A 25,772-nucleotide genomic window follows, 5' to 3' on the forward strand; every position below is an offset into this window, starting at 1 on the left:
AAAGTCATAATATGTTAGGCATGCAGAGTGCATAGACAAAGGGTATTAAAAGCAACTACAATAAGCAGCATGCACTGTTCTAGCATGAAGATGGCATTTATAACTATATACATTTATTAGGCCTATTTAGGTATGTGCCTCACATGCACTTACCAGCGACTTAAGCATGCCTTGGTCCCACGAAAGCTTTTTTGTAGGTGAGGCAGGGCTCTTAGTTTGATGTAAAGCCATCTTGTTTCTTGACATCTTTGACTCTGAGGGATACTTGGATTGTGGGGTATGAGGGTACACAGTGGAGGATGTACACAAGTCATTGGAAGAAGCCATGCTCAAGTTAGTAGACAAAGCCAGAGACTTGCTACTTTTACCACCAGAAACCATATATGGAACCCCTTCACCAAAATAGTACTTAGGTTTGTTATTCTCACTTGTTTTTATTAGAGAAGGGCAAGTATCCAACGACTCATTAGTCTTTGAACCTGACTGGCCTTCTACTTGTGAAGGTACTTTCGAAACAGTGTTAGATGCATGCAAGTTGCAAGAAGAAGAATGCATATCTGAAAGTGGCATTAAAGCTAAGGTACCCTCTACCTCTACCTGAGAGTTATGATTTGTTGGATGATGGGAGTAGTCATCATCCCATGCCTTCATCTCTTGGCACCTCCGAGCAAGAGCACTTAAATGAGGTTTGCGGGAAGTGGAGCCCTGAACCTCACAAACAGGGAAAGCCTTTTGAGGGCTTTCAACCTGTCCTGAATCTGTTTCAAATGCTTTTGTAATTTTGTTGGGAGAATTACTCTTTTTTTCTGTTGGTGGGGAACCAATATTCAAAGACTCGGTAGAATCCAAGTTACTGGTTTGCAGAGGACTGGCAGCTTGCTTCAAGTCATCTGTGATAAAAAGAAAAAATTTCTTAGATTTACTCTATGCAACTCTAACAATTTCTAAAACTAGTTTTGGCACATTATACAAGAGAGATAGACTGGATGAGTGCAAATGAGGTCACTTTTCCCCTATTCCCAATGCTACCTTGAAAAGGTTGGAGAAGCAATTTTTGTTCATGCTCATTCGCCATTTCACATGTAGCAAGATAGCACCATGAACAGACAAAGAATGGCCTCATGTGCTCACATCCTTTCTCTAGCTTTCATGTATACTGCATTAAAAAGAAAGCTGCCTAATCACAGCCAAGTCAAGCAGAACTTTGTGATTTCCTCTGACTACTTTAAATGCCTTGCTTCAACCCATTTACAGCATGTAAGCCATACTGCTCTAACCCTTGCAAACATCTCCCTCACATCTTCCCCTCCTTCTACTCCCTCCAATTCTGATACATGTATCCTCATAGCCAGTCAATTTTTACCCATCCTTTCCATAAGTCCAAACCACCTCAGCACTCCCTGTTCAGCTCTCTCAATTATACTCACCTTATTACTACGGCTTTCTTACATCATCATTCCTCACACTATCAACTCTCCTACCACATATTGTCTTTGAGTATTTCATTTCGTAACATGCACATCCTCTTCTCTTCTTGTCCATCTAGGGCTCATGACTTGCATCCATACAGCACCTTTCAGATTACTATACCCTCAAACATACCCATCTTTGTCATCACATTTCTCAATGCACCCAGGATCTCTACTTCCTTACACACCCTATGATTCACTTCAGCTCCCATAGCCTAATTTACCATCATAATTACATAAATCCCAGGACACTAAAACACAACACTTTCTCATGGTTCTCTCTATTCAAACATACACTCAAACCATCCTGGCTCTCACCTACATCATAACCTTACTTTTATTCACACTTTCTCTCAACTACCTCCTCACACACACTCTCCAAACTCAGACATCAACTTATGCAGTCTTCCATATAAGTCTGCCACCAGGGCCATGTCATCCACTAAAAGCAACTAAATTCCTCTCTGGCATCCCACCTCTGCATAATGCAGACCTCTCCAAGACCTTAAAATTTACCTCCCTCAACATTCCAACCATAAACATGGAGCCATTACACACTCTTGACACAAATCTAACTTCACCTGAACTCACTCACCCTTTACTTACATACATGTATTTCTATGAAAAAAAAAATCCTTGATCTTCTGTATTGTGAATGACAAGGCACAGGCAAAACATCTTCAGTGAAAAAGGTGAAAAGAAAAGAAAGCAAAAATAATTTAAAGCTCTACAAGTGTTTGTAGACTACTTTTAACCTATTTACTACAGCGGGTTTATCTTATGCACCCCAACCAATGTGGCAGTGATTATGAAAAAGTATATTAAGCACACTTAATAATGAAAATGAATAGGGTACTCTGTCCTGATGGTGACAATGTAGAACTCAGCTGGATCTGGAGCTCGTTGTCCTCTCGCCATCAACATATGCATTCTTTCAATGCTGCATAGCTCTCTTTCTCTGCAGTTCCAGACATATGATGTTGCAGCAGGATTGTTTTGTTTCCACTCATAATCTTCTTATGAAAGTACAGTAATAGCTTTCACTGGATAACTGTTTTCACATGATATAGAGCGTGGAAATGGGTAAGGTTGAGGGAATAGTTGTTCCATCACTATTATATGTTTGCAAGACATGGGCTATAGAAAGCTGTGAGGAGGAGGGTGGATGTATTGGAAATGAAATATCCGAGGACAATATGTGGTGTGAGGTGATTTGATCGACTAAGTAATGAAAGGGTAAGAGAGATGTGTGGTGGCAAAGTGTGGTTGAGAGATCAAAAGAGGGTGTGTTGAAATGATTTGGACACATGGACAGAATGAGTGAGGAAAGGGTGACAAAGAGGATATATGAGTCATAGGTGGAGGGAGCAAGGAGAAGCAGGAGACCAAATTGGAGGTGGAAGGATGGAGTGAAAAAGATTTTGAGCGATCAGGGCCTGAACATGCGGGAGGGTGAGAGGTGTGCAAGGAATTAAGTGAATTGGTTAATTTCTTCTCTAAAAAAAAAAGTCATTTATTTGCTCTCCAGAACTTTAGACAATGCTTGTCAGGGAAATTGATGTCATACAGTGCCTGTTCCCAGTCTACTCTATGAGAGATATGTATGATGTCTGCCCTTTCCCATGCCCTTGACACTTTGCTTCTTTCCAGCGAAATCTTGAACTGTACTTCACAAGGATTCTCGTGTGTATCTGCACATATCTTTGGTACATATGATGAAAGATCATGAGCCTTAAAAGGGTCAAGATTCTTTTCATGTCTTTTCTAGATGCCTCAATGGTTTCTAAAACCTCTTCCTATCCCATATCCATTAGCTTTGGAGCTATAGTGTCTCCCAATATGAAAACAACTGAAGTTGCTATTCACTTCCTCATAGATCTTTACATCATCCCTCAGCTGTTCTTCCCCCTGAATCCCTTAAGCAGATTAGCTGTTCTAAATGATATTTTACTTCTAATGAATTTATGGGAATGTTTTGGTATCTCACTTGTCTTATACATAAAATTCTTTACAGTTTCATTATTCCTTCTTTCTTGTCCTGCTATACTCACTCCTTGTTCTCTAACACCTTGTAAATGCTGGATTGCCACCTATATCTCTCCCACCGCACATTCTGAAGATCCTTTGTATTTTGAGGTCTCATTAAAACATTTTTCCCTCTTTATGTTTCACTGTAAAATTATCAGAGCCTTTCACTAAAATACCATGGTTCCTGTCTATTGCACTCCATTTCTCAGTGAGGTTTGCATAATTTACTGATTATATCTACCCTTTAGGTTTTGTCTCATCTCTGCTCTATTAATATCCTCATTTACAACAGTTTGATCGAGTAAGTAATGTAAGGGTAAGAGAGATGTGTGGAAATAAAAAGAGTGTGGTTGAGAGAGCAGAAGAGGGTGTTTTGAAATGGTTTGGGCACATGGAGAGAATGAGTGAGGAAAGATTGACCAAGAGGATATATGTGTCGGAGGTGGAGGGAACGAGGAGAAGAGGGAGACCAAATTGGAGGTGGAAAGATGGAGTGAAAAGGATTTTGTGTGATCAGGGCCTGAACATGCAGGAGGGTGAAAGGAGGGCAAGGAATAGAGTGAATTGGAGCGATGTGGTATACAGGGGTTGACGTGCTGTCAGTGGATTGAATCAAGGCATGTGAAGCGTCCGGGGTAAACCATGGAAAGCTGTGTAGGTATGTATATTTGCGTGTGTGGACGTGTGTATGTACATGTGTATGGGGGGGGGGTTTGGGCCATTTCTTTCGTCTGTTTCCTTGCGCTACCTCGCAAACGCGGGAGACAGCGACGAGGTATAAAAAAAAAAAAAAAAAAAAAACAAGTCAAACTTGAACATGACATTTCTGCTTTTTCCAGTTGGTGTATCGTATATAATAACCTTAATGTCCATGTGTGATGGTAAGGTCAAGCAATAATGTTGTAAATCCCTCTCATACTACTGTGTTCACTGTCATGATACATGAAATTTTCCTGTATACACTCTACAAACTTGTTTCCATGACTCCCCATCACCAAGAGAATCTAAATTCCCTAGTCTAATACACTCTAAAAACTTGTCTTTCCATGACTCCCCATCACCATGAGAATCTAAATTCCCCTAGTCTATCTTTTAAAACTGAACTTCCTCATTATCTATACATTAGAATATCTAAGGAGTGAGTACTCTACTGCTTCATGTGTCATTCAGATTGCTCCATCCTAATCACTGTATATATGTTCTAAATCAATACATTTTTTGAGGAATCTATAACCATCACAACACAATTTTTTCCTAGTTGCTTTTCCCATTATGTACTACCTGAGTGGACTGTCTTCCACTATTTCCTGAAACTATGGCTATCTCTTGTTTAAGATAGCTAATCCTCCCCCTGCCTTGCCCTCTCTTTCCCTCCTTAATATCATGGACCCTCTTGGCAGAACAGGAGAAATCTTATCTCTTTAGTTGGCTTCGTTTCCACAACTCCAACAATATCAGGTGCACTTTCCTTTGTACAACCCTTGACTTCAAGCTCTTTACTATACCTTACTCTCAGTCTATCATCATCATCTAACACTCCTGACCTCTCTCGAGTAATGGAAGGGCTACTCCATCCTCGTGCCTCGCTTGATATCTCTAGTTCTTTGCCCTCACCAAACTTCTTACATCAAGTACTTGTATCTACTACTTAATTCTGCAAAGTCATATAGAACACATGGTACATGTTAGGTAAGTCATGACAAAAAAAAAAAAAAAAAGGACAAAATGATGATAGGTAGATCACAGTAGATGGACAGATGTGGTGAGGTCTGATTGGGGATGTGAGAAGGGGGCCAAGTGTGGATCTTCCCTCTAAGGCTCAGTCCTCTGTTCTTAATGCTACCTCGTTCACTCAGGAAATGGCAAATAAGTATAAGAATTTTTTTTTTGCTTTGTCGCTGTCTCCCGCGTTTGCGAGGTAGCGCAAGAAAACAGACGAAAGAAATGGCCCAATCCACCCCCATACACATGTATATACATACGTCCACACACGCAAATATACATACCTACACAGCTTTCCATGGTTTACCCCAGACGCTTCACATGCCCTGATTCAATCCACTGACAGCACGTCAACCCTGGTATACCACATCGATCCAATTCACTCTATTCCTTGCCCTCCTTTCACCCTCCTGCATGTTCAGGCCCCGATCACACAAAATCTTTTTCACTCCATCTTTCCACCTCCAATTTGGTCTCCCACTTCTCCTCGTTCCCTCCACCTCCGACACATATATCCTCTTGGTCAATCTTTCCTCACTCATTCTCTCCATGTGCCCAAACCATTTCAAAACACCCTCTTCTGCTCTCTCAACCACGCTCTTTTTATTTCCACACATCCCTTACGTTACTTACTCGATCAAACCACCTCACACCACACATTGTCCTCAAACATCTCATTTCCAGCACATCCACCCTCCTGCACACAACTCTATCCATAGCCCACGCCTCGCAACCATACAACATTGTTGGATCCACTATTCCTTCAAACATACCCATTTTTGCTTTCCGAGATAATGTTCTCGACTTCCACACATTCTTCAAGGCTCCCAGGATTTTCGCCCCCTCCCCCACCCTATGATCTACTTCCGCTTCCATGGTTCCATCCGCTGCCAGATCCACTCCCAGATATCTAAAACACTTCACTTCCTCCAGTTTTTCTCCATTCAAACTTACCTCCCAATTGACTTGACCCTCAACCCTACTGTACCTAATAACCTTGCTCTTATTCACATTTACTCTTAACTTTCTTCTTTCACACACTTTACCAAACTCAGTCACCAGCTTCTGCAGTTTCTCACATGAATCAGCCACCAGCGCTGTATCATCAGCGAACAACAACTGAAAACAATGTTCGAGAAATTACTTGGGAGTGTATGAAAGTGGTATGAATGGAAACTTTGGTCTTAATTGACAAATCAACTTAAAAGTGTACAGTACAAAAGTGTTGAGTGCTTTTACAATGGTTGAAGTTCATTTTTCACTTTAACACACTGGACATGTGATAAAGAAACAAAACTGTGGAGACGAATGATGTTGTCAAGACTTCGTGTACCTGATCCACCCAAATAATCCTGGGAATAGAGTGATGGTACTCATAAAGAGATAGATTATAAGTAAAAAAGTACACTAAAACCACTAAATTCTAGGAATTTTTACTTACCAGAGTACAAAGAATTGATCTGTTTCAATCGAGAGCGGGTGGAAGCTGAAACACCTACATTTTCTTTGTTACTCATGCTTCCCATATTTCGATTTAATCCTGCTCGACGAGCCTGACTTCTCGCCATCATCCTCTGTAAAGAGGAGCAAATGTATACACTTATAAGCCATTCTGTCAAAAAAATGTGATGAGGGATAATCATTTGTTTTTATGATAAAATGACCATTCATGAAAAAGTCATCCATACCTTGCTCTCCAGACATAAAAGATTTCAACACTATCTCCAACAATCACAAACTTATTCTATACAGTTGCCTTAATCTATCTCTTCCTTCCCTAGCAAATATCACAATCTAACTACAGAACATGAGAATGCAATGCTCATAACAAGCCCATCTGGCCTCCCCTGAATATTAGAGCCTCCTCCTATTAAAAGACAAGCTCCTATGTTATGCCTGCCATAAGTTATCACCATGGGGCTTTCCCTGGCAATCCCTTTTGGTTAGTTTTCACCATAACTTGTCTTCAGGACAAGTCATTCATGCATTTGCTTAGTTTTCCCCCCAGATCAATATCTGCACTTGATACATCCTTTTCCATTATCTTAGGCTTTGTGTGATTTTGTCATTTTTCCAGTCTGAGTAAAAGTAAATATTTCCTGTGAAACTCTTATAACATCAGCCATTAATATGGCTTATGTCAGGACAGAATGGAATTGCAGTTTAGGTTCCCAAGATAGAAGGTAATGATATTGTTGACTAGTTAGTAAAGCTGTCTAATGTATAGAGCCTGAGGTTTGGTGCCTGAGAACTGGCAACTCACCTCATGTATATAAAAGCAAAAACAAAAATTAATCTTTAAACTACTGAGGTATATGACAGCTGAGTTTGCAGCTGAAAGTGGAGGAACAATGTGGCTTCAGGAAAGACAGGTATGCCAACAAGATGTTTCCTTTCAACATGTGTAAAAACGTATGGAAAAACCTATACTGTACATGGCAAGTTCAGATCTAGAGAAAGCATATGATAGGGTTAACAGAGATGTCTTATAGCAGGTGCTATGGATGCATGGGATAAATGGAGAACTACTCAATGCAGAGAGATTTTATTGGGAGAGTTGGCATGTGTGCAAGTATAAAGAAAGAGGCATAGCTAGTTCTTAATGAAAATGAATCTGCATAAAGCTGTATGAAGTTAATTACTTTGTTAATTGTTGCTTACTTTGGTAATAATTACTGTGTTAATATATAGTTAATTCTTTAATATACAAGGCAGTGTGGAAGGTATGTATAAGGGTTTTGGAGCAAGAGATGAGACTACAACATGCTGACTGATTACTTGTGTTAGAGGGAGAAGGTTAAGCATACAGTCTTGTTGCCCAGTCTCTTAACCTTATATAAATGCACCATATCTTTACTCTAATCTACAAGGGGACCTAAACAGACTAGACAAAGTGAAAGAAGCCCTCAATAAGATTTCTACAGTGTCCACAAAAAATGCTGTCTGCCCCTCATACATTTCCAAAGGTGATATATAACTAAGGTTTACTGTGGGTACAAGCACATGATGCTCTTAGGGAGAGATCACTGTACATCTGGTTGCTGAGACTAGTGTTTCTAATAGTAAGAGCATCAGCAACCAGCCTTAATGTGCCTCAGGCATCTCTTGAAGCAACATTGTTCTTTGTTTACTCTTCCAGGATACCACTTCATTTAGGGAATTTTGCTTCTGTGCACTATATTTCTTCCTCCCTGCACTTCAAAGTGGTTGGCTTGTTTCCTTTGAGAAGAAAGCCTGAATTCTCACTTAGAAGCAAGAAAATGTGGATAAATGAGATTTCTAAGAGCATTCAGCACTCAGAATATACATTGAGGCAGCTGCTCCATGCAACACCTTATCAGTGCCTTGCCTCATTCTGATCAAAACCCAATGGACCTAAAACATGGACCTAGAATACATCAGGAACCTTGCCAATTCCATGCCTAGACATCTAAAGGTAGTAATCAAGACCAAAGGAGAGATGACAAAGTAATAAAATGTAAGTGTAACATTGCCTTTGTAAATGTATTGGGAGGTGAAGAGGAGTTTTTCCATATACTGAAGCCAGCAGGAAACAAGCCTCAGGATTCTGTGTATGAAAACTAATTAAGTCTCTCACTCTAACCTGTCTCCATAGCCCCACATTTGGAGAATAGTTAAGGAGACACACTGACTGCTGACAAATATTAGAGAACAGTAGCTTTAAAGTATAGGGACAAAGAATTTCTCAGATTTAGTCTGCACCTACAGAAGCACAAAGAGCTAACAGTGAAGTATGTTAGAAGATACAGTCCTAACAGTTGTGAGATGAGACATGAGCTATAGATGGGAAGGTATGTACAAGGGTAAATATGTGGGAAAAGCAAAATCTTAGGACAATATGTGATGTGAGAAAGATTGATCAAGTAAGAAATAATAGGGGAAGAGGGAGGTGTGGTAATGAGAATAGTATGTTTGAGAGAGAGGAAGAGTTTGTGTTAAAATGGCTTGGATTTATAGAGAGAGAGAGTGTAGAGAGGTTGGCACAGAAGGAATGTGTCAGAAGTAAAGGAAACAAGGAGAAAGGGAAATCAAACAGGAGAAAGAAGGATGTAAAGGAAAAAGATTAGAATGCTTGGGGCCTAAACATGCAAGAGAATGTATGGCATGTATAGGATAAAACAAACTGATATATAGGGGGCAATGTGTTGTTAATGGATTGAACTAGGGTATATGAACTGGCAGGAAGAAACCAAGCATGCATGTCATCTATGTTACAAAAACAAAGTAATCAGGTTACCTCTTACTCTTCTCTATTCCATGGCAGGCAGATTTAAAGCCTCTATTTTACCTGGAGCTCAGCTCTCTTAACTTTGGTACTATGCTATCTTTGTTGTCCTCCTGTGACCCTTCTCTATTAGATCTTTGTGCATTTTACGTCCAGTGATCAATCTCGAGAGGCATTGAAGGGGTTGAAGCTCACACTCAATGATTTAGAGCAAATTATCTCCCACCCAACCCATATTCCTGACCGTTGTGACTACTCTGCTAATATTCTGAATTTGTTTTTCTCCTCTAGTCCATCCCACTGTAATTAAACAATCTCTCCCCCAATTGGTCCATCTGATTATACATTCAGAAATGTATGTTTTCTAACAGCAACTTCCCCTCCAGCAGCCCCTTCTGAGTGTAAATACTGGCACCTCAGCAAAGCTGACTGGAATAACTTATGAAACTTCTTTTCTGCCTTTCCTTGGGTAAATCATCATCTCTTATGTGGTGATGCTTCTGTCTCCAATAAATGCATAGCAGAGGTTATTCATGTGAGAATGGAAGCAGTTTATCCCGTCTTCCTCCAAGACGACCTCTTCATCCAATACATGATTCAATTGTTCCGGCTCTGAGGTCATTCAGGCAAGGGATCAGGCATAAAAAACCTTGGAAAAACTCTCCTTCCTCTGGCTCCCATTCAGCTTTTATCACTGCCTGTAATCACTACAAGCATGTTCTCCATGAGGCAAAGCATTCCTTTATTCAAAGGAAGTGCAAAAACCTCTCCTAGTCATCTGATAGGTGTTTCTGGTCTTTAGCTAGGGCATCTCTAACAACTTCTGTCACTCAACCTTCCCTTCACATTTCTGCTCTGGCAGTACTGTAGCTGTCTCTCCAATAGACAAAGCAACTCCCTTTAGTTCCCATTTCTTCTCTAACTCACCCTTGGATTACCCTAACATTCCTTCCACCCCTGATAGTCCTCTTACTAACCATTTGCCCTATCCCATAAACTCTTTTCATACTGATCAAAAAGTGCTTCCTTCTCTGGAAATAAGCAAGACTTATGGTCCTGATGGCATCCATCCCTGTGTACTGAAAGAGTATGCCTCTGAACTTGCTCGCCTATTCTGTTTCTGTCCAAAAACCAAAACTTTTCCTTCTCCTTGGAAGCATACATTGATACATACCATCCCTGAGAAGGGAGCCCGTTCTGTCCCCTCTATCATCTTATTGCTTTGACATCTACTATTTCCAAAGTCTTTAAGTCCCTCCTAACTCCCATATCCTTAAACACCTTGAAAATCACAGTCTTCTCTCTGATCACCGGTATGGCTTCCATAAGGTGAGATCCACTGATGATATTCTTTCCTATCTTACTAATATCTTGTCATCATCCCTGAAAGATTTTGGGGAGTCATGTGTAGTTGCCCTTGACATATTTAAGGTTTTACTGTGGCAGTAGGGTCTCATCTGTATGCTTCCCTATTTTGGGTTCCCTCCCTCACTCTGCTCCTTCATATCTAGCTTCTCCTTCAGCTGATCTATTTCTGTGGTTGTCAATGGATCAGCCTCCCCCTTTTTCTCCAACAACAGTGGTGTCCCTCAAGGTTCTGTCCTGTCCCCTTCAATTTTTCTCCTTTTTTTTCAGCAATATGTGCTCCTCCACAAATAATCCAATGCACTCATATGCTAACAACTAACACTGCATTCATTCACATCCTTCATTTCTGCTCCCCCTTCTCTCACTCGATCTGCACCTCGTTTTAACACAGCTTTCTCAATAATCTCACACATGGACAGGATATCTCAGTGGGGTACACAAAATCCTATCAAGTTTAATGCCTGCAAGACACACTTTCTACCCATCTCTATGAAAAACTCCTCACAACTCTCGTCTCTCCTTTGATGGTTCAGTAAATCCATCTCTCGATTCAATGACCATACCTGGTATTACTGTAATATCCACTCTTTCTTGGAAACCCCACATAACAGAAATAGCTAAGTCCACCTCTATGAAACTGTGTCCTGTTTAGATGTCGAAACTTCTCTTCCAAACAGTAGCTCCATTTATACAAGGGACTGATTCTCCCTTGTATGGAGCACTGCATCCTTACTTGACAGAGTTGAATCAAAAGTGGTCCTACATATAAACTGTCCCAGGCTTACTTCCAAACTTGACCCCTTGCCCTACGATGCAATGTTGGTTCACTTTCCCTCTTCTATAGGTATTACAATGGTTTCTGTCCCAAAAGCTGACTGCTTGTGTGCCCACACCATTAACTAGACCACGCACTACATGGCACACTGCTGCATCCCATGATTATTGTGTGGCCATCAGCAACTCAAGGGTGGACCATTTTGATACCTACTTCTTTCCCTACACATCAAAGCTTAGGAACTCTACCTTTTCATGACTTTCCTACTAAATATGATCTGATACATTTTAGGAGACAGGTTTTTCACTTTCTTTAAAATTTGTAAATACTTTCCCTTTAACTTTCTTTTTCCATGTTATATTTCTCTCTATATTTCATTTAAGGCCCGGCCTTGATATGGACTCTTGTCAGTGACTGGAGCCTTAGATGTTGAAATAAAATCTAGTTTTGGCCTTATGCATGATATGATTCTGTAATTCCATCTCTTAACTCAATGAACAAACTTGGTATTACTGTAACATCTACTGTATCTCGAAAAACCCACATTATGGAAACAGTTATGTCTGCCTCCAAGAAATTGATAGTCATGTTTAGATGTCAAAATTTCTTTTCCTCTGAAAAGTTACTCTGTTTATACAAAGGACTGATCCATCCCTGCATGGATTATTGCTCTCACATCTAAGCTGGTTCTAGCTCTGCAACCTTACTTGATGGTTGAGGTGAAAATGGTCTGACTTATCAACTCCCAAGCTAACTTCCATTTGCCCTATGCTGCAATAATGGTTCACTTTTCCTCTTCTATAGGTATCATTTTGGTTTTCACTCCCAAGTGCTGGCTGCTCGTGTGCCTCCATCAATAGCTAGATCTTGCAATACTCAGCAAGCTTCTGCATCACACGATTACAGTGTGGCTCTTGGCAACTCAAGGGCGAGTCATTTTGATAACTGATTCTTTCCTCACACCTCGTACCTTTGGAACTCTCTACTCTCTCATGTCTTTACATATAACTATGACTGGCACTTCCTCCAAAAATTAATGGAAACTTTCCGTTGTCTCTTATCTTTCACTTTCATTAACCTCTCTATATTTCAATTAAGGCCTAGCCTTTTGGTGTACTTCTATCTGTGACTGAAGCCTCCAATATATATATATTTATATTTATTCATTTATCATACTTTGTCGCTGTCTCCCACGTTAGAGAGGTAGTGCAAGGAAAAGACGAAAGAATAGCCCAATCCACCCACATACACATGTATATACATACACGTCCACACACGCACAAATACATACCTATACATCTCAACGTATACATATATAAATACACACACAGACATATACATACTTACACATGCACATAATTCATTGTCTGCCCTTATTCATCCCCGTCGCCATCCTGCCACACATCAAATGACAACCCCCCCTCCCCCCGCATGTGCGCAAGGTAGCGCTAGGAAAAGACAACAAAGGCCACATTCATTCACATTCAGTCTCTAGCTGTCATGTATAATGCACCGAAACCACAGCTCCATTTCCACATCCAGGCCCCACAAAACTTTCCATGGTTTACCCCAGATGCTTCACATGCCCTGGGTCAATCCATTTACAGGCAAGTCGACCCCGGTATCTATCTATCTATCTATATATATATATTATTTTATTTTTTTTTATTATACTTTGTCGCTGTCTCCCGCGTTTGCGAGGTAGCGCAAGGAAACAGACGAAAGAAATGGCCCAACCCCCCCCATACACATGTATATACATACGTCCACACACGCAAATATACATACCTACACAGCTTTCCATGGTTTACCCCAGACGCTTCACATGCCTTGATTCAATCCACTGACAGCACGTCAACCCCGGTATACCACATCGCTCCAATTCACTCTATTTCTTGCCCTCCTTTCACCCTCCTGCATGTTCAGGCCCCGATCACACAAAATCTTTTTCAATCCATCTTTCCACCTCCAATTTGGTCTCCCTCGTCTCCTCGTTCCCTCCACCTCCGACACATATATCCTCTTGGTCAATCTTTCCTCAATCATTCTCTCTATGTGCCCAAACCATTTCAAAACACCCTCTTCTGCTCTCTCAACAACGCTCTTTTTATTTCCACACATCTCTCTTACCCTTACGTTACTCACTCGATCGAACCACCTCACACCACACATTGTCCTCAAACATCTCATTTCCAGCACATCCATCCTCCTGCGCACAACTCTATCCATAGCCCACGCCTCGCAACCATACAACATTGTTGGAACCACTATTCCTTCAAACATACCCATTTTTGTTTTCCGAGATAATGTTCTCGACTTCCACACATTCTTCAAGGCCCCCAGAATTTTCGCCCCCTCCCCCACCCTATGATCCACTTCCGCTTCCATGGTTCCATCCGCTGCCAGATCCACTCCCAGATATCTAAAACACTTCACTTCCTCCAGTTTTTCTCCATTCAAACTCACCTCCCAATTGACTTGACCCTCAACCCTACTGTACCTAATAACCTTGCTCTTATTCACATTTACTCTTAACTTTCTTCTTCCACACACTTTACCAAACTCAGTCACCAGCTTCTGCAGTTTCTCACATGAATCAGCCACCAGCACTGTATCATCAGCGAACAACAACTGACTCAATTCCCAAGCTCTCTCATCCCCAACAGACTTCATACTTGCCCCTCTTTCCAAAACTCTTGCATTTACCTCCCTAACAACCCCATCCATAAACAAATTAAACAACCATGGAGACATCACACACCCCTGCCGCAAACCTACATTCACTGAGAACCAATCACTTTCCTCTCTTCCTACACGTACACATGCCTTACATCCTCGATAAAAACTTTTCACTGCTTCTAACAACTTGCCTCCCACACCATATATTCTTAATACCTTCCACAGAGCATCTCTATCAACTCTATCATATGCCTTCTCCAGATACATAAAAGCTACATACAAATCCATTTGCTTTTCTAAGTATTTCTCAAATACATTCTTCAAAGCAAACATATATATATATATATATATATATATATATATATATATATATATATATATATATATATATATATATATATATTTATATTTATTATACTTTGTCGCTGTCTCCCGCATTTGCGAGGTAGCGCAAGGAAACAGACAAAAGAAATGGCCCAACCCCCCCCCCCATACACATGTATATACATACGTCCACACACGCAAATATACATACCTACACAGCTTTCCATGGTTTACCCCAGACGCTTCACATGCCTTGATTCAATCCACTGACAGCACGTCAACCCCGGTATACCACATCGCTCGTATTCACTCTATTCCTTGCCCTCCTTTCACCCTCCTGCATGTTCAGTCCCCGATCACACAAAATCTTTTTCACTCCATCTTTCCACCTCCAATTTGGTCTCCCTCTTCTCCTTGTTCCCTCCACCTCCGACACATATATCCTCTTGGTCAATCTTTCCTCACTCATCCTCTCCATGTGCCCAAACCACTTCAAAACACCCTCTTCTGCTCTCTCAACCACGCTCTTTTTATTTCCACACATCTCTCTTACCCTTACGCTACTCACTCGATCGAACCACCTCACACCACACATTGTCCTCAAACATCTCATTTCCAGCACATCCATCCTCATGCGCACAACTCTATCCATAGCCCATGCCTCGCAACCATACAACATTGTTGGATCCACTATTCCTTCAAACATACCCATTTTTGCTTTCCGAGATAATGTTCTCGACTTCCACACATGCTTCAAGGCCCCCAGGATTTTCGCCCCCTCCCCCACCCTATGATCCACTTCCGCTTCCATGGTTCCATCCGCTGCCAGATCCACTCCCAGATATCTAAAACACTTCACTTCCTCCAGTTTTTCTCCATTCAAACTCACCTCCCAATTGACTTGACCCTCAACCCTACTGTACCTAATAACCTTGCTCTTATTCACATTTACTCTTAACTTTCTTCTTCCACACACTTTTCCAAACTCAGTCACCAGCTTCTGCAGTTTCTCACATGAATCAGCCACCAGCGCTGTATCATCAGCGAACAACAACTGACTCACTTCCCAAGCTCTCTCATCCCCAACAGACTTCATACTTGCCCCTCTTTCCAAAACTCTTACATTTACCTCCCTAACAACCCCATCCATAAACAAATTAAACAACCATGGAGACATCACACACCCCTGCCGCAAACCTATATTCACTGAGAACCAATCACTTTCCTCTCTTCCTACACGTACACATGCCTTACACCCTCGATAAAAACTTTTCACTGCTTCTAACAACTTTCCTCCCACACCATATATTCTTAATACCTTCCACAGAGCATCTCTATCAACTCTATCATATGCCTTCTCCAGATCCATAAATGCTACATACAAATCCATTTGCTTTTCTAAGTATTTCTCACATACATTCTTCAAAGCAAACACCTGATCCACACATTCTCTACCACTTCTGAAACCACACTGCTCTTCCCCAATCTGATGCTCTGTACATGCCTTCACCCTCTCAATCAATACCCTCCCATATAATTTACCAGGAACACTCAAACTTATACCTCTGTAATTTGAGCACTCACTCTTATCCCCTTTGCCTTTGTACAATGGCACTATGCACGCATTCCGCCAATCCTCAGGCACCTCACAATGAGTCATACATACATTAAATAACCTTACCAACCAGTCAATAATACAGTCACCCCCTTTTTTAATAAATTCCACTGCAATACCATCCAAACCTGCTGCCTTGCCGGCTTTCATCTTCCGCAAAGCTTTTACTACCTCTTCTCTGTTTACCAAATCATTTTCCCTAACCCTCTCACTTTGCACACCACCTCGACCAAAACACCCTACATCTGCCACTCTATCATCAAACACATTCAACAAACCTTCAAAATACTCACTCCATCTCCTTCTCACATCACCACTACTTGTTATCACCTCCCCATTTGCGCCCTTCACTGAAGTTTCCATTTGCTCCCTTGTCTTACACACTTTATTTACCTCCTTCCAGAACTTCTTTTTATTCTCCCTAAAATTTAATGATACTCTCTCACCCCAACACTCATTTGCCCTCTTTTTCACCTCTTGCACCTTTTTCTTGACCTCCTGTCTCTTTCTTTTATACATCTCCCACTCAATTGCATTTTTTCCCTGCAAAAATCGTCCAAATGCCTCTCTCTTCTCTTTCACTAATAATCTTACTTCTTCATCCCACCACTCACTACCGTTTCTAATCAACCCACCTCCCACTCTTCTCATGCCACAAGCATCTTTTGCGCAATCCATCACTGATTCCCTAAATACATCCCATTCCTCCCCCACCCCCCTTACTTCCATATATACTTCCATATACAGCGGCAAAAAAAAAAAATATATATATATATATATATATATATATATATATATATATATATATATATATATATATATATATATAGTTTTTTTTTTGTCGCTGTGTCCTGCATTTGCGAGGTAGCGCCAGGAAACAGACGAAAGAAATGGCCCAATCCACCCCCATACACATGTATATACATACGTCCACACACGCAAATATACATACCTACACAGCTTTCCATGGTTTACCCCAGACGCTTCACATGCCCTGATTCAATCCACTGACTGCACGTCAACCCTGGTATACCACATCGATCCAATTCACTCTATTCCTTGCCCTCCTTTCACCCTCCTGCATGTTCAGGCCCCGATCACACAAAATCTTTTTCACTCCATCTTTCCACCTCCAATTTGGTCTCCCACTTCTCCTCGTTCCCTCCACCTCCAACACATATATCCTCTTGGTCAATCTTTCCTCACTCATTCTCTCCATGTGCCCAAACCATTTCAAAACACCCTCTTCTGCTCTCTCAACCACGCTCTTTTTATTTCCACACATCTCTCTTATCCTTACATACTTACTCGAATCAAACCACCTCACACCACACATTGTCCTCAAACATCTCATTTCCAGCACATCCACCCTCCTGCGCACAACTCTATCCATAGCCCACGCCTCGCAACCATACAACATTGTTGGAACCACTATTCCTTCAAACATACCCATTTTTGCTTTCCGAGATAATGTTCTCGACTTCCACACATTCTTCAAGGCTCCCAGGATTTTCGCCCCCTCCCCCACCCTATGATTCACTTCCGCTTCCATGGTTCCATCCGCTGCCAGATCCACTCCCAGATATCTAAAACACTTTACTTCCTCCAGTTTTTCTCCATTCAAACTTACCTCCTAATTGACTTGACCCTCAACCCTACTGTACCTAATAACCTTGCTCTTATTCACATTTAGAGAGAGAGAGAGAGAGAGAGAGAGAGAGAGAGAGGAGGAGGGGGGGGTGTTGTTCCAGTTGAAGGCCAGTATGTGATGTCACAAGGTTGTTTATCTTATCTTTCATAATGCCTGACATGGCACAGGCAAATAACATGCCCCAGCGTTGGCCATCTTGGGGGGAAAGAAATATCAAAAATGGTAGATAAAGATAAATCAATTAGGGTTCTGACATTGTTCACGGACCTGACTCAAAAGAAGAAAAGTTGTACGAAGAAGGAATGACAAAAGAAGAGAATTCCACAGCCTAGCTGTTCATGGGAAGAAAGATGCATCATAACAGCCATAACTCCCAAGCAAGAATCTTATACAATGATTTTAGCTCTGCCTTCAATACAGTCCAGCTAGAATTTTTGTTAAAAAAACGATTAGGGATGGATGTAAACTGTAACTTACTGAAATGGATCTTCAGCTTTTTAAAAGGCCACAGAATACCAAGAGAGATAAAAATAGGTCTAAAATAACCTTTACCAATATAGGTGCACCCCAGGGATGCATTATGTCCACCACTTTGTTCAGTTTGTATACTGACAACTGTAGAAGTGTTTTCAGCAATTGAACTATTTCAAAATATGCTGATGATTCAGTAATCACAGGAATAACTGTATGATAATTGTAATTATTATATTGTACAGGTTAATTGCTTTGTTGAGTGATGTAAAAAAAATTATCTGCACTTGAATGTAAAGAAAACTAAAGCAATGATAACAGATTTTAGGAAAAAAAACTACATGTATAAGACTTAATTACAATTGAGGATGAAAATGTAGAAAGAGTGAGTACAAGTATCTAAGCTTATCATAGATGACCAGCTAAAAGGTGGTGCAAATATTGATATGGTGTATAAGTAATCAAAGATTGCACCTTGTATCTTAAATAGTCTACATACAGACAATGCAATCATTTATCTTTTTTTATAGGTCAACCATAGAATCAATTTTATGTTATTTCAATTACTGCCTGGCATGGCAAGCTAAACAGTAAAGATAGAAATAAACGTGAAAATTGTTAAGCTCAGAAATTGGATTCAAACACTAAAACATCAAATATGCTGTATCGGTATGTGCACTGAAGCAGGTGGAGATCATGTATGTTGCAACCCATCCTCTACACCAATACATTGTATTTTTATGATCAGGAAGAACTGTTTCTAACTATACAATGTACCGACAGACTCAGGAAAAGCATTCTACTATTTAACCATCTAAATACACTGTAAACTCCTCTGTGAAATACCTTCTGAGTGCAATAGATGATTCTTTATGTGATATCTTATGTGGTACTTTTGTGATATTATATAATTCATATTTCATTTTTGATGATACAGCGCTGGTGGCTGATTCATGTGAGAAACTGCAGAAGCTGGTGACTGAGTTTGGTAAAGTGTGTGAAAGAAGAAAGTTAAGAGTAAATGTGAATAAGAGCAAGGTTATTAGGTACAGTAGGGTTGAGGGTCAAGTCGATTGGGAGGTGAGTTTGAATGGAGAAAAACTGGAGGAAGTGAAGTGTTTTAGATATCTGGGAGTGGATCTGGCAGCGGATGGAACCATGGAAGTGGAAGTGGATCATAGGGTGGGGGAGGGGGCGAAAATTCTGGGAGCCTTGAAGAATGTGTGGAAGTCGAGAACATTATCTCGGAAAGCAAAAATGGGTATGTTTGAAGGAATAGTGGTTCCAACAATGTTGTATGGTTGCGAGGCGTGGGCTATGGATAGAGTTGTGCGCAGGAGGATGGATGTGCTGGAAATGAGATGTTTGAGGACAATGTGTGGTCTGAGGTGGTTTGATCGAGTAAGTAACGTAAGGGTAAGAGAGATGTGTGGAAATAAAAAGAGCGTGGTTGAGAGAGCAGAAGAGGGTGTTTTGAAATGGTTTGGGCACATGGAGAGAATGAGTGAGGAAAGATTGACCAAGAGGATATATGTGTTGGAGGTGGAGGGAACGAGGAGAAGAGGGAGACCAAATTGGAGGTGGAAAGATGGAGTGAAAAAGATTTTGTGTGATCGGGGCCTGAACATGCAGGAGGGTGAAAGGAGGGCAAGGAATAGAGTGAATTGGAGCGATGTGGTATACCGGGGTTGACGTGCTGTCAGTGGATTGAATCGGGGCATGTGAAGCGTCTGGGGTAAACCATGGAAAGCTGAGTAGGTATGTATATTTTGCGTGTGGATGTATGTATATACATGTGTATGGGGGTGGGTTGGGCCATTTCTTTCGTCTGTTTCCTTGCGCTACCTCGCAAACGCGGGAGACAGCAACAAAGCAAAAAAAAAAAAAAAAAAAAAAAAAAAAAAAAAAAAAATTTCATGATTCTTATACTTTTTAACCTTGAATTGAGCTCCTAGCTATAAAAATTTCATTTTGTATCATGTATGTAGTTTGACAATAAAGACAGTTTATTTCATGTACCCAGCCAGCCAGCCTCACCACAAAAGCTGTGAGAAGCAGCAACCATAAATGAGTGCCACAGGTCCAAACCTTAGAGGGCAGGGGACACATGCAGACAGTTTAAGAGAACAATGGCTAAATCAATACTCATACAATAGAAAGGGAGCAGCAATAATGCAGCATACAGAAAGAAAAGGTTGAAAAGAGGTGATACCAAGAGAATTAAGGATAGAAGGCTCTTGATTTCACTCTAGTTTACAGAGGTGGAGGATGAGCCAACTCAGCCATGAGTAGTATTCCATACTTGTGAATAAAACCCTTGTACATAGGAAACAAAAATAATACCGCATTTGTACAACTCTCCCACCTCTTAAGAATCAGACTTTATGATGCTGATTATAAGAGGTTTATGAATGAATTGGTGACAAAGGTAAATGCTAGAGTCCTGGTGAGAAGGTAGAGTATGAAATCTGAAAAGGATGTGGAGTGGGGGCTGGGAATGAGTCAGTTGTCTGCTGATGATAGACCACTGGTGTGAGTATGGGAAGGGATGCAAAAGGAGGAAGTTGAGGGTAAATATAATCAAAAGCAAGGTTATTAGGTTTAGCAGAACAGAGGAACAGGTTAGCTGAGGTGTGAGTTAGAATAGAGAAAATATGAAGAAAGTTAATCATTTTAGACAGACAGAGTGGACATGGCAGTGAATGGAACTACTGATGTGGAAATGAGTCATGAGTGGATGAGGAGATGAAGGTTTGGGATCACTGAGGAATGTGTGGAAGGATTCGTCATTATCTGGGAGGGAGAAAATGGGTATGTTTGAAGGTACAGTAGTCCTAAGAGTGTTGTATGGATGTAAGACATGGATGTAGATGACGTTACATAGGAAGATGCATGTTATTAAATGCAGTGTACGAGGACAATATGTAGTGTGAGGTGGTTTGATCGAGTAGGTAATAAAAGTGCAGAAGAGAGATGTAGTAATAAGAAATTGGTTGAGAGAGCTGAAGAGGGTGCACTGAACCTGTTTGAACACATGGAGAGAAGGAGTGAGGAGAATTTGACAAAGAGAATTCATTTCTCAAAAATGGAAAGGACATGGAGAGAGGGGAGATCAAATTCAAGATGGAAGGAATGAGTGAAATATATTCTGAATCCTCAAGGTCTGAGCATGCAGAAGGGCGAAAGGCATGCACATGATACAGTGAACTGGAGCACTGTGGTATACAGGGGAAGACGTGCTGTCAGTGGACTAAATGAGGGCATGCAAAGTAGCTGGGGGAACCATGGGAAGTTCTGTGGGGTCTGATTTTGGACAGGGGGTTATGGTTGTGGTGCATTACAGTTGAAAGCTAGAGAATGGATGCGAGTAAATGCGGCTTTTCTTCATCTGTTCCTGGTGCTACCTTGCAAATGCAGGAAAATGCAAACATGTACAAAAAATAATCTACCCATGTATCAGTACTAATAAGTAGAAGCTGGTAGGTAGCCATCAACCAGGGAGGTAAATTACCAGTACTGGATATCAGGAAGGTAAGAGACAGCTGCATAGTGAACCAGTACTTCAGTGGTTGTCAAGCTGCACTCATCTGACTCAGATAGCTGTCTTTTCTTTCTGCCTTACCTACTTGTGGACTACTGGCATTTTGTTCGAAAACATACAATCTTGTCTTGTTATATATAACATTTGACACGACTCACATTGCTCATTCTTCTTAACTCTAGATCTTCAAGCAGTGAGCACCATGCGCTAGCCCTGCCTATAGGCAAAATGGTAGTATCAATAGATAGAAGCAGTAGTTTGGGATATTTAGGCAGGAGCATTAGGTAGAAGTAGCATGTAGGAACATAAGGCAGGGGCATTAAGTAGTAGTATTCAGAGGGAACATTAGGTAGGAGCTTTTGCAAACACTGTGCTAGAGTTGCCCCCTGCCAGTGACCTGTGAAGGGTGAGGCACTATAGGCTAAGAAACAGAGCCAGAGTTCATGAGTTACGAAGACTCTATTGCCATGGCCTCTCCCTTGAGGGAGATCAAGGTGGAAACAGGCATCAGAGATATACAGGGACATATGTATCATCACAACTACAATCGCAAATACCTATGGAAATATTTTCGCTTACTATACTTAATCGCTGTTTCCCACGTCAGCAATGTAGCGCAAGGAAACAGACGAAGAATGGCCCAACCACTCATATATACATATATATATACATAAATGCCCATACACGCACATATACATACATACATACGAATTTCAACATATACATACACAGACATATGCATATATACACATGTACATATTCATACCTGCTGCCTTCATACATTCCCGTCGCCACCCTGCCACACAGGATATAGGACCCCCTCTTCCAGCAAGGTAGTGCCAGAAAAAGACAAAAAATGTGACAATCATTCACACTCAGTCTCTAGCTGTCATGTGTAATGCTCCGAAACCACATCTCCCTTTCCACATCCAGGCCCCACAGACCTTTCCATGGTTTACCCAAGACACCTCACATGCCCTGGTTCAATCCACTGACAGCACATCGCCCCCAGTATACTACATCGTTCCAATTCACTCTATTCCTTGCATGCCTTTCATTCTGCTGTATGTTAAGGCCCCAATCGCTCAAAATCTTTTTCAATCCATCCTTCCACCTCCACTTTCATCTCCCACTTCTCCTTCTTCCCTCCATCTCTGACATATATCCTCTTTGTCAATCTTTCCTCACTCATTCTCTCCATGTGTCCAAACCATTTCAACACATCCTCTTCTGGTCTCTCAACCACACTCTTTTTATTACCACACATCTCTCTTACCATTACATTACTTAATCAAAGCACCTCACACCACTTATTGTTCTCAAACACTTCATTTCCAACACATCCACCCTCCTCCACACAACCCTATCTATAGCCCATGCCTTGCAACCATATAACATTGTTGGAACCACTATTCCTTAAAACATACCCATTTTTCCTCTCCAATATAATGTTCTCGCCTTCCACACATTCTTCAACGCTCCCAGAACCTTCACCCCCTCCCCCACCCTATGACTCACTTCCACTTCCATGGTCCCTTCTACTGCCAAATCCACTCCAAGATATCTCAAACAATTCACTTCCTCCAGTTTTTCTCCATTCTAACTTACCTCCCAATTAACTTGTTCCTCCATCCTACTGAACCTAATAACCTTGCTCTAATTCACATTCACTCTCAACTTTCTCCTTTCACACAATTTACCAAAGTCAGTCACCAACCTCTGCAGTTTGTTACCCGAATCAGCCACCAACGCTGTATCATCAGCGAACAACAACTGACTCACTTCCCAAGCCCTCTCATCTACAAATTACTGCATACTTGCCCCTCTCTCCAAAACTCTTCCATTCACCTCCCAAACCACCCCATCCATAAACAAATTAAACAGCAATGGAAACATCACGCCCCCTGCAGCAAACCGACATTCACTGGAAACCAATCACTCCTCTCTTCCTACTCATACACATGCCTTACATTGTTGGTAAAAACTTTTCACTGGTAGCAACTTATCTCCCACATCATATACTCCTAAAACTTTCCACAAAGCATCTCTATCAACCCTATCATATGCCTTCTCCAGATCCATTAATGCCACATACAAATCCATCTATCTTTTCCATGCATTTCTTACATACATGCAAATCCATCTGTTTTCCTAAGTATTTCTCATATATGTTCTTCAAAGCAAACACCTGATCTACACATCCTCTCCCACTTCAGAAACCACACTGCTCTTCCCCAATCGGATGCTCTTTACATGCCTTTACCCTCTCAATCAATACCCTACCATATAATTTTCCATGAACACTCAACAAACTAATGCCTCTGTAATCTGAACACTCACCTTTATCACCTTTGCCTTTATACAACGGCACTATGTATGCATTCCGCCAATCCTCAGGCACTTCACCATGATCCATACATACAATGAATATCCTTACCAACCAACCAACAAATTTCAAATGAAACTACATAATCATCTTCATAAATACGGGGAACATGTTGGTATATTTCATACATAATACTAAAAAATTAATATACGAGAAAACCTCATACCCAAAGTAAAATTTGGTAACCACTGAAACAGGAGTCTCAGAGGAAACTACTTCAGTGTCAAGGAAGTAAAAATGTGAGCAAATCACTGACCAAGGTTCCATCCTTGGAGTGCTTTAAGGATCACCGTGACAAGTGATGAAGGAAAGAATGGATACTCTATGATTCTACACACCAGCAACTGGATCAATAGCAAAACTGCAATATTCAGACTTGACCACTAAGGATTTAAACCTGCAGTCAGCATCTTCACTGGGATATCAAAAGGTAAGATTTCATAGGTTTTGTTTTCTAAGTATTTCACTTTTGCCCCTCATTTTCCTCACTCATACTCGTCTCTACCCACTTTCATATCATCTGTTATTAAAATATTGCCCCAACTCACGTTACCAGTCTGAACTTGTCTTTCAAACAGAGTCCGTTGAAATGTTGTTCTGAAATCCGTGTCAGATATGGTGCCCCTTCACTAAAACTTAATCATATACTAAACATAAACTAGTCGGCGAAATAATGCATGATCCACTTTTAACGACTCGTCGGCAAAATAACCAGCTACTTTGAGTAAAAATGGAATTTTAAACATGGAGCGAACGTTTTGGTTATGGGCTTGTAATTAACTAAATGATTTTTATCTGAAACTAATATACGTGTAAAAAAAAAAAAAAAGTGTGCTTTAATGAAGTACAGAAAAACAGTAATACCTATAACACACAAAGTTTATGGAAAACATTTAACTAAACATGTTGGTGCGAACGTTTTGGTTATGGGCTTGTAATTAACTAAATGATTTTTATCTGAAGCTAATATGTGTAAAAAAGTGTGCTTTAATAAAGTACAGAAAAGCAGTAATACCTATCACACAAAAAGCTTATGGAAAACATTTAACTAAACATTCCCTGTCTGATACCCGATCTGCACTCTTGTGTTTGGGACTCCCAATAACTAGGATTCCCTGATCAATGACAATAAACACTATAAAAAAAAACACATACCTGAACAAAAGGATCCGTCATTGTTATTCCCTTCCAACAAGAACACCAACACAACAAATATCACCAAGAAAATTAAACTTCTGCTCAGCACCAAGCAAGCGGATACCGCCTCTCCAGCATTTGAAATCAGTGTGTCTGGAGTCGCGCATGCGCCAGGCTCACACTGTACTGGTCTGTCATGTATATAAAGTTTATTTTTTGTACACGAATTAATTAATAAAGTATTTTTTAGTCTTACTTTTAGAAAGTGAATAATGTGCATTTCATTTTGAAAAGAAGAAAGATTTTCGATTCATAGTGATGCATGTGGGATCCCTTCCTTTATTTCAATTGAGTTTTGAA

General features: G+C 40.7%; 1 protein-coding gene across 1 annotated transcript in view; it reads right to left on the minus strand.

Annotated features, from left to right (window-relative positions):
- Positions 1-25,570, minus strand: part of LOC139764996 (uncharacterized) — a 313,325-nt gene extending 287,755 nt beyond the window's left edge. The window contains exons 1-3 of the mRNA XM_071692047.1: positions 25,431-25,570; positions 6,661-6,793; positions 154-890 (exon numbers count right to left, since the gene is read on the minus strand). Of these exons, the coding sequence (XP_071548148.1) occupies positions 154-890; positions 6,661-6,793; positions 25,431-25,451 (891 nt within the window). The 5' untranslated portion in view covers positions 25,452-25,570. The remainder of the gene's footprint in view (positions 1-153; positions 891-6,660; positions 6,794-25,430) is intronic.
- Between the last annotated feature and the right edge of the window lie 202 nt (positions 25,571-25,772).

This window comes from Panulirus ornatus, chromosome 52, assembly GCF_036320965.1.
Source record: "Panulirus ornatus isolate Po-2019 chromosome 52, ASM3632096v1, whole genome shotgun sequence".
NCBI classification, from domain to species: domain Eukaryota; kingdom Metazoa; phylum Arthropoda; class Malacostraca; order Decapoda; family Palinuridae; genus Panulirus; species Panulirus ornatus.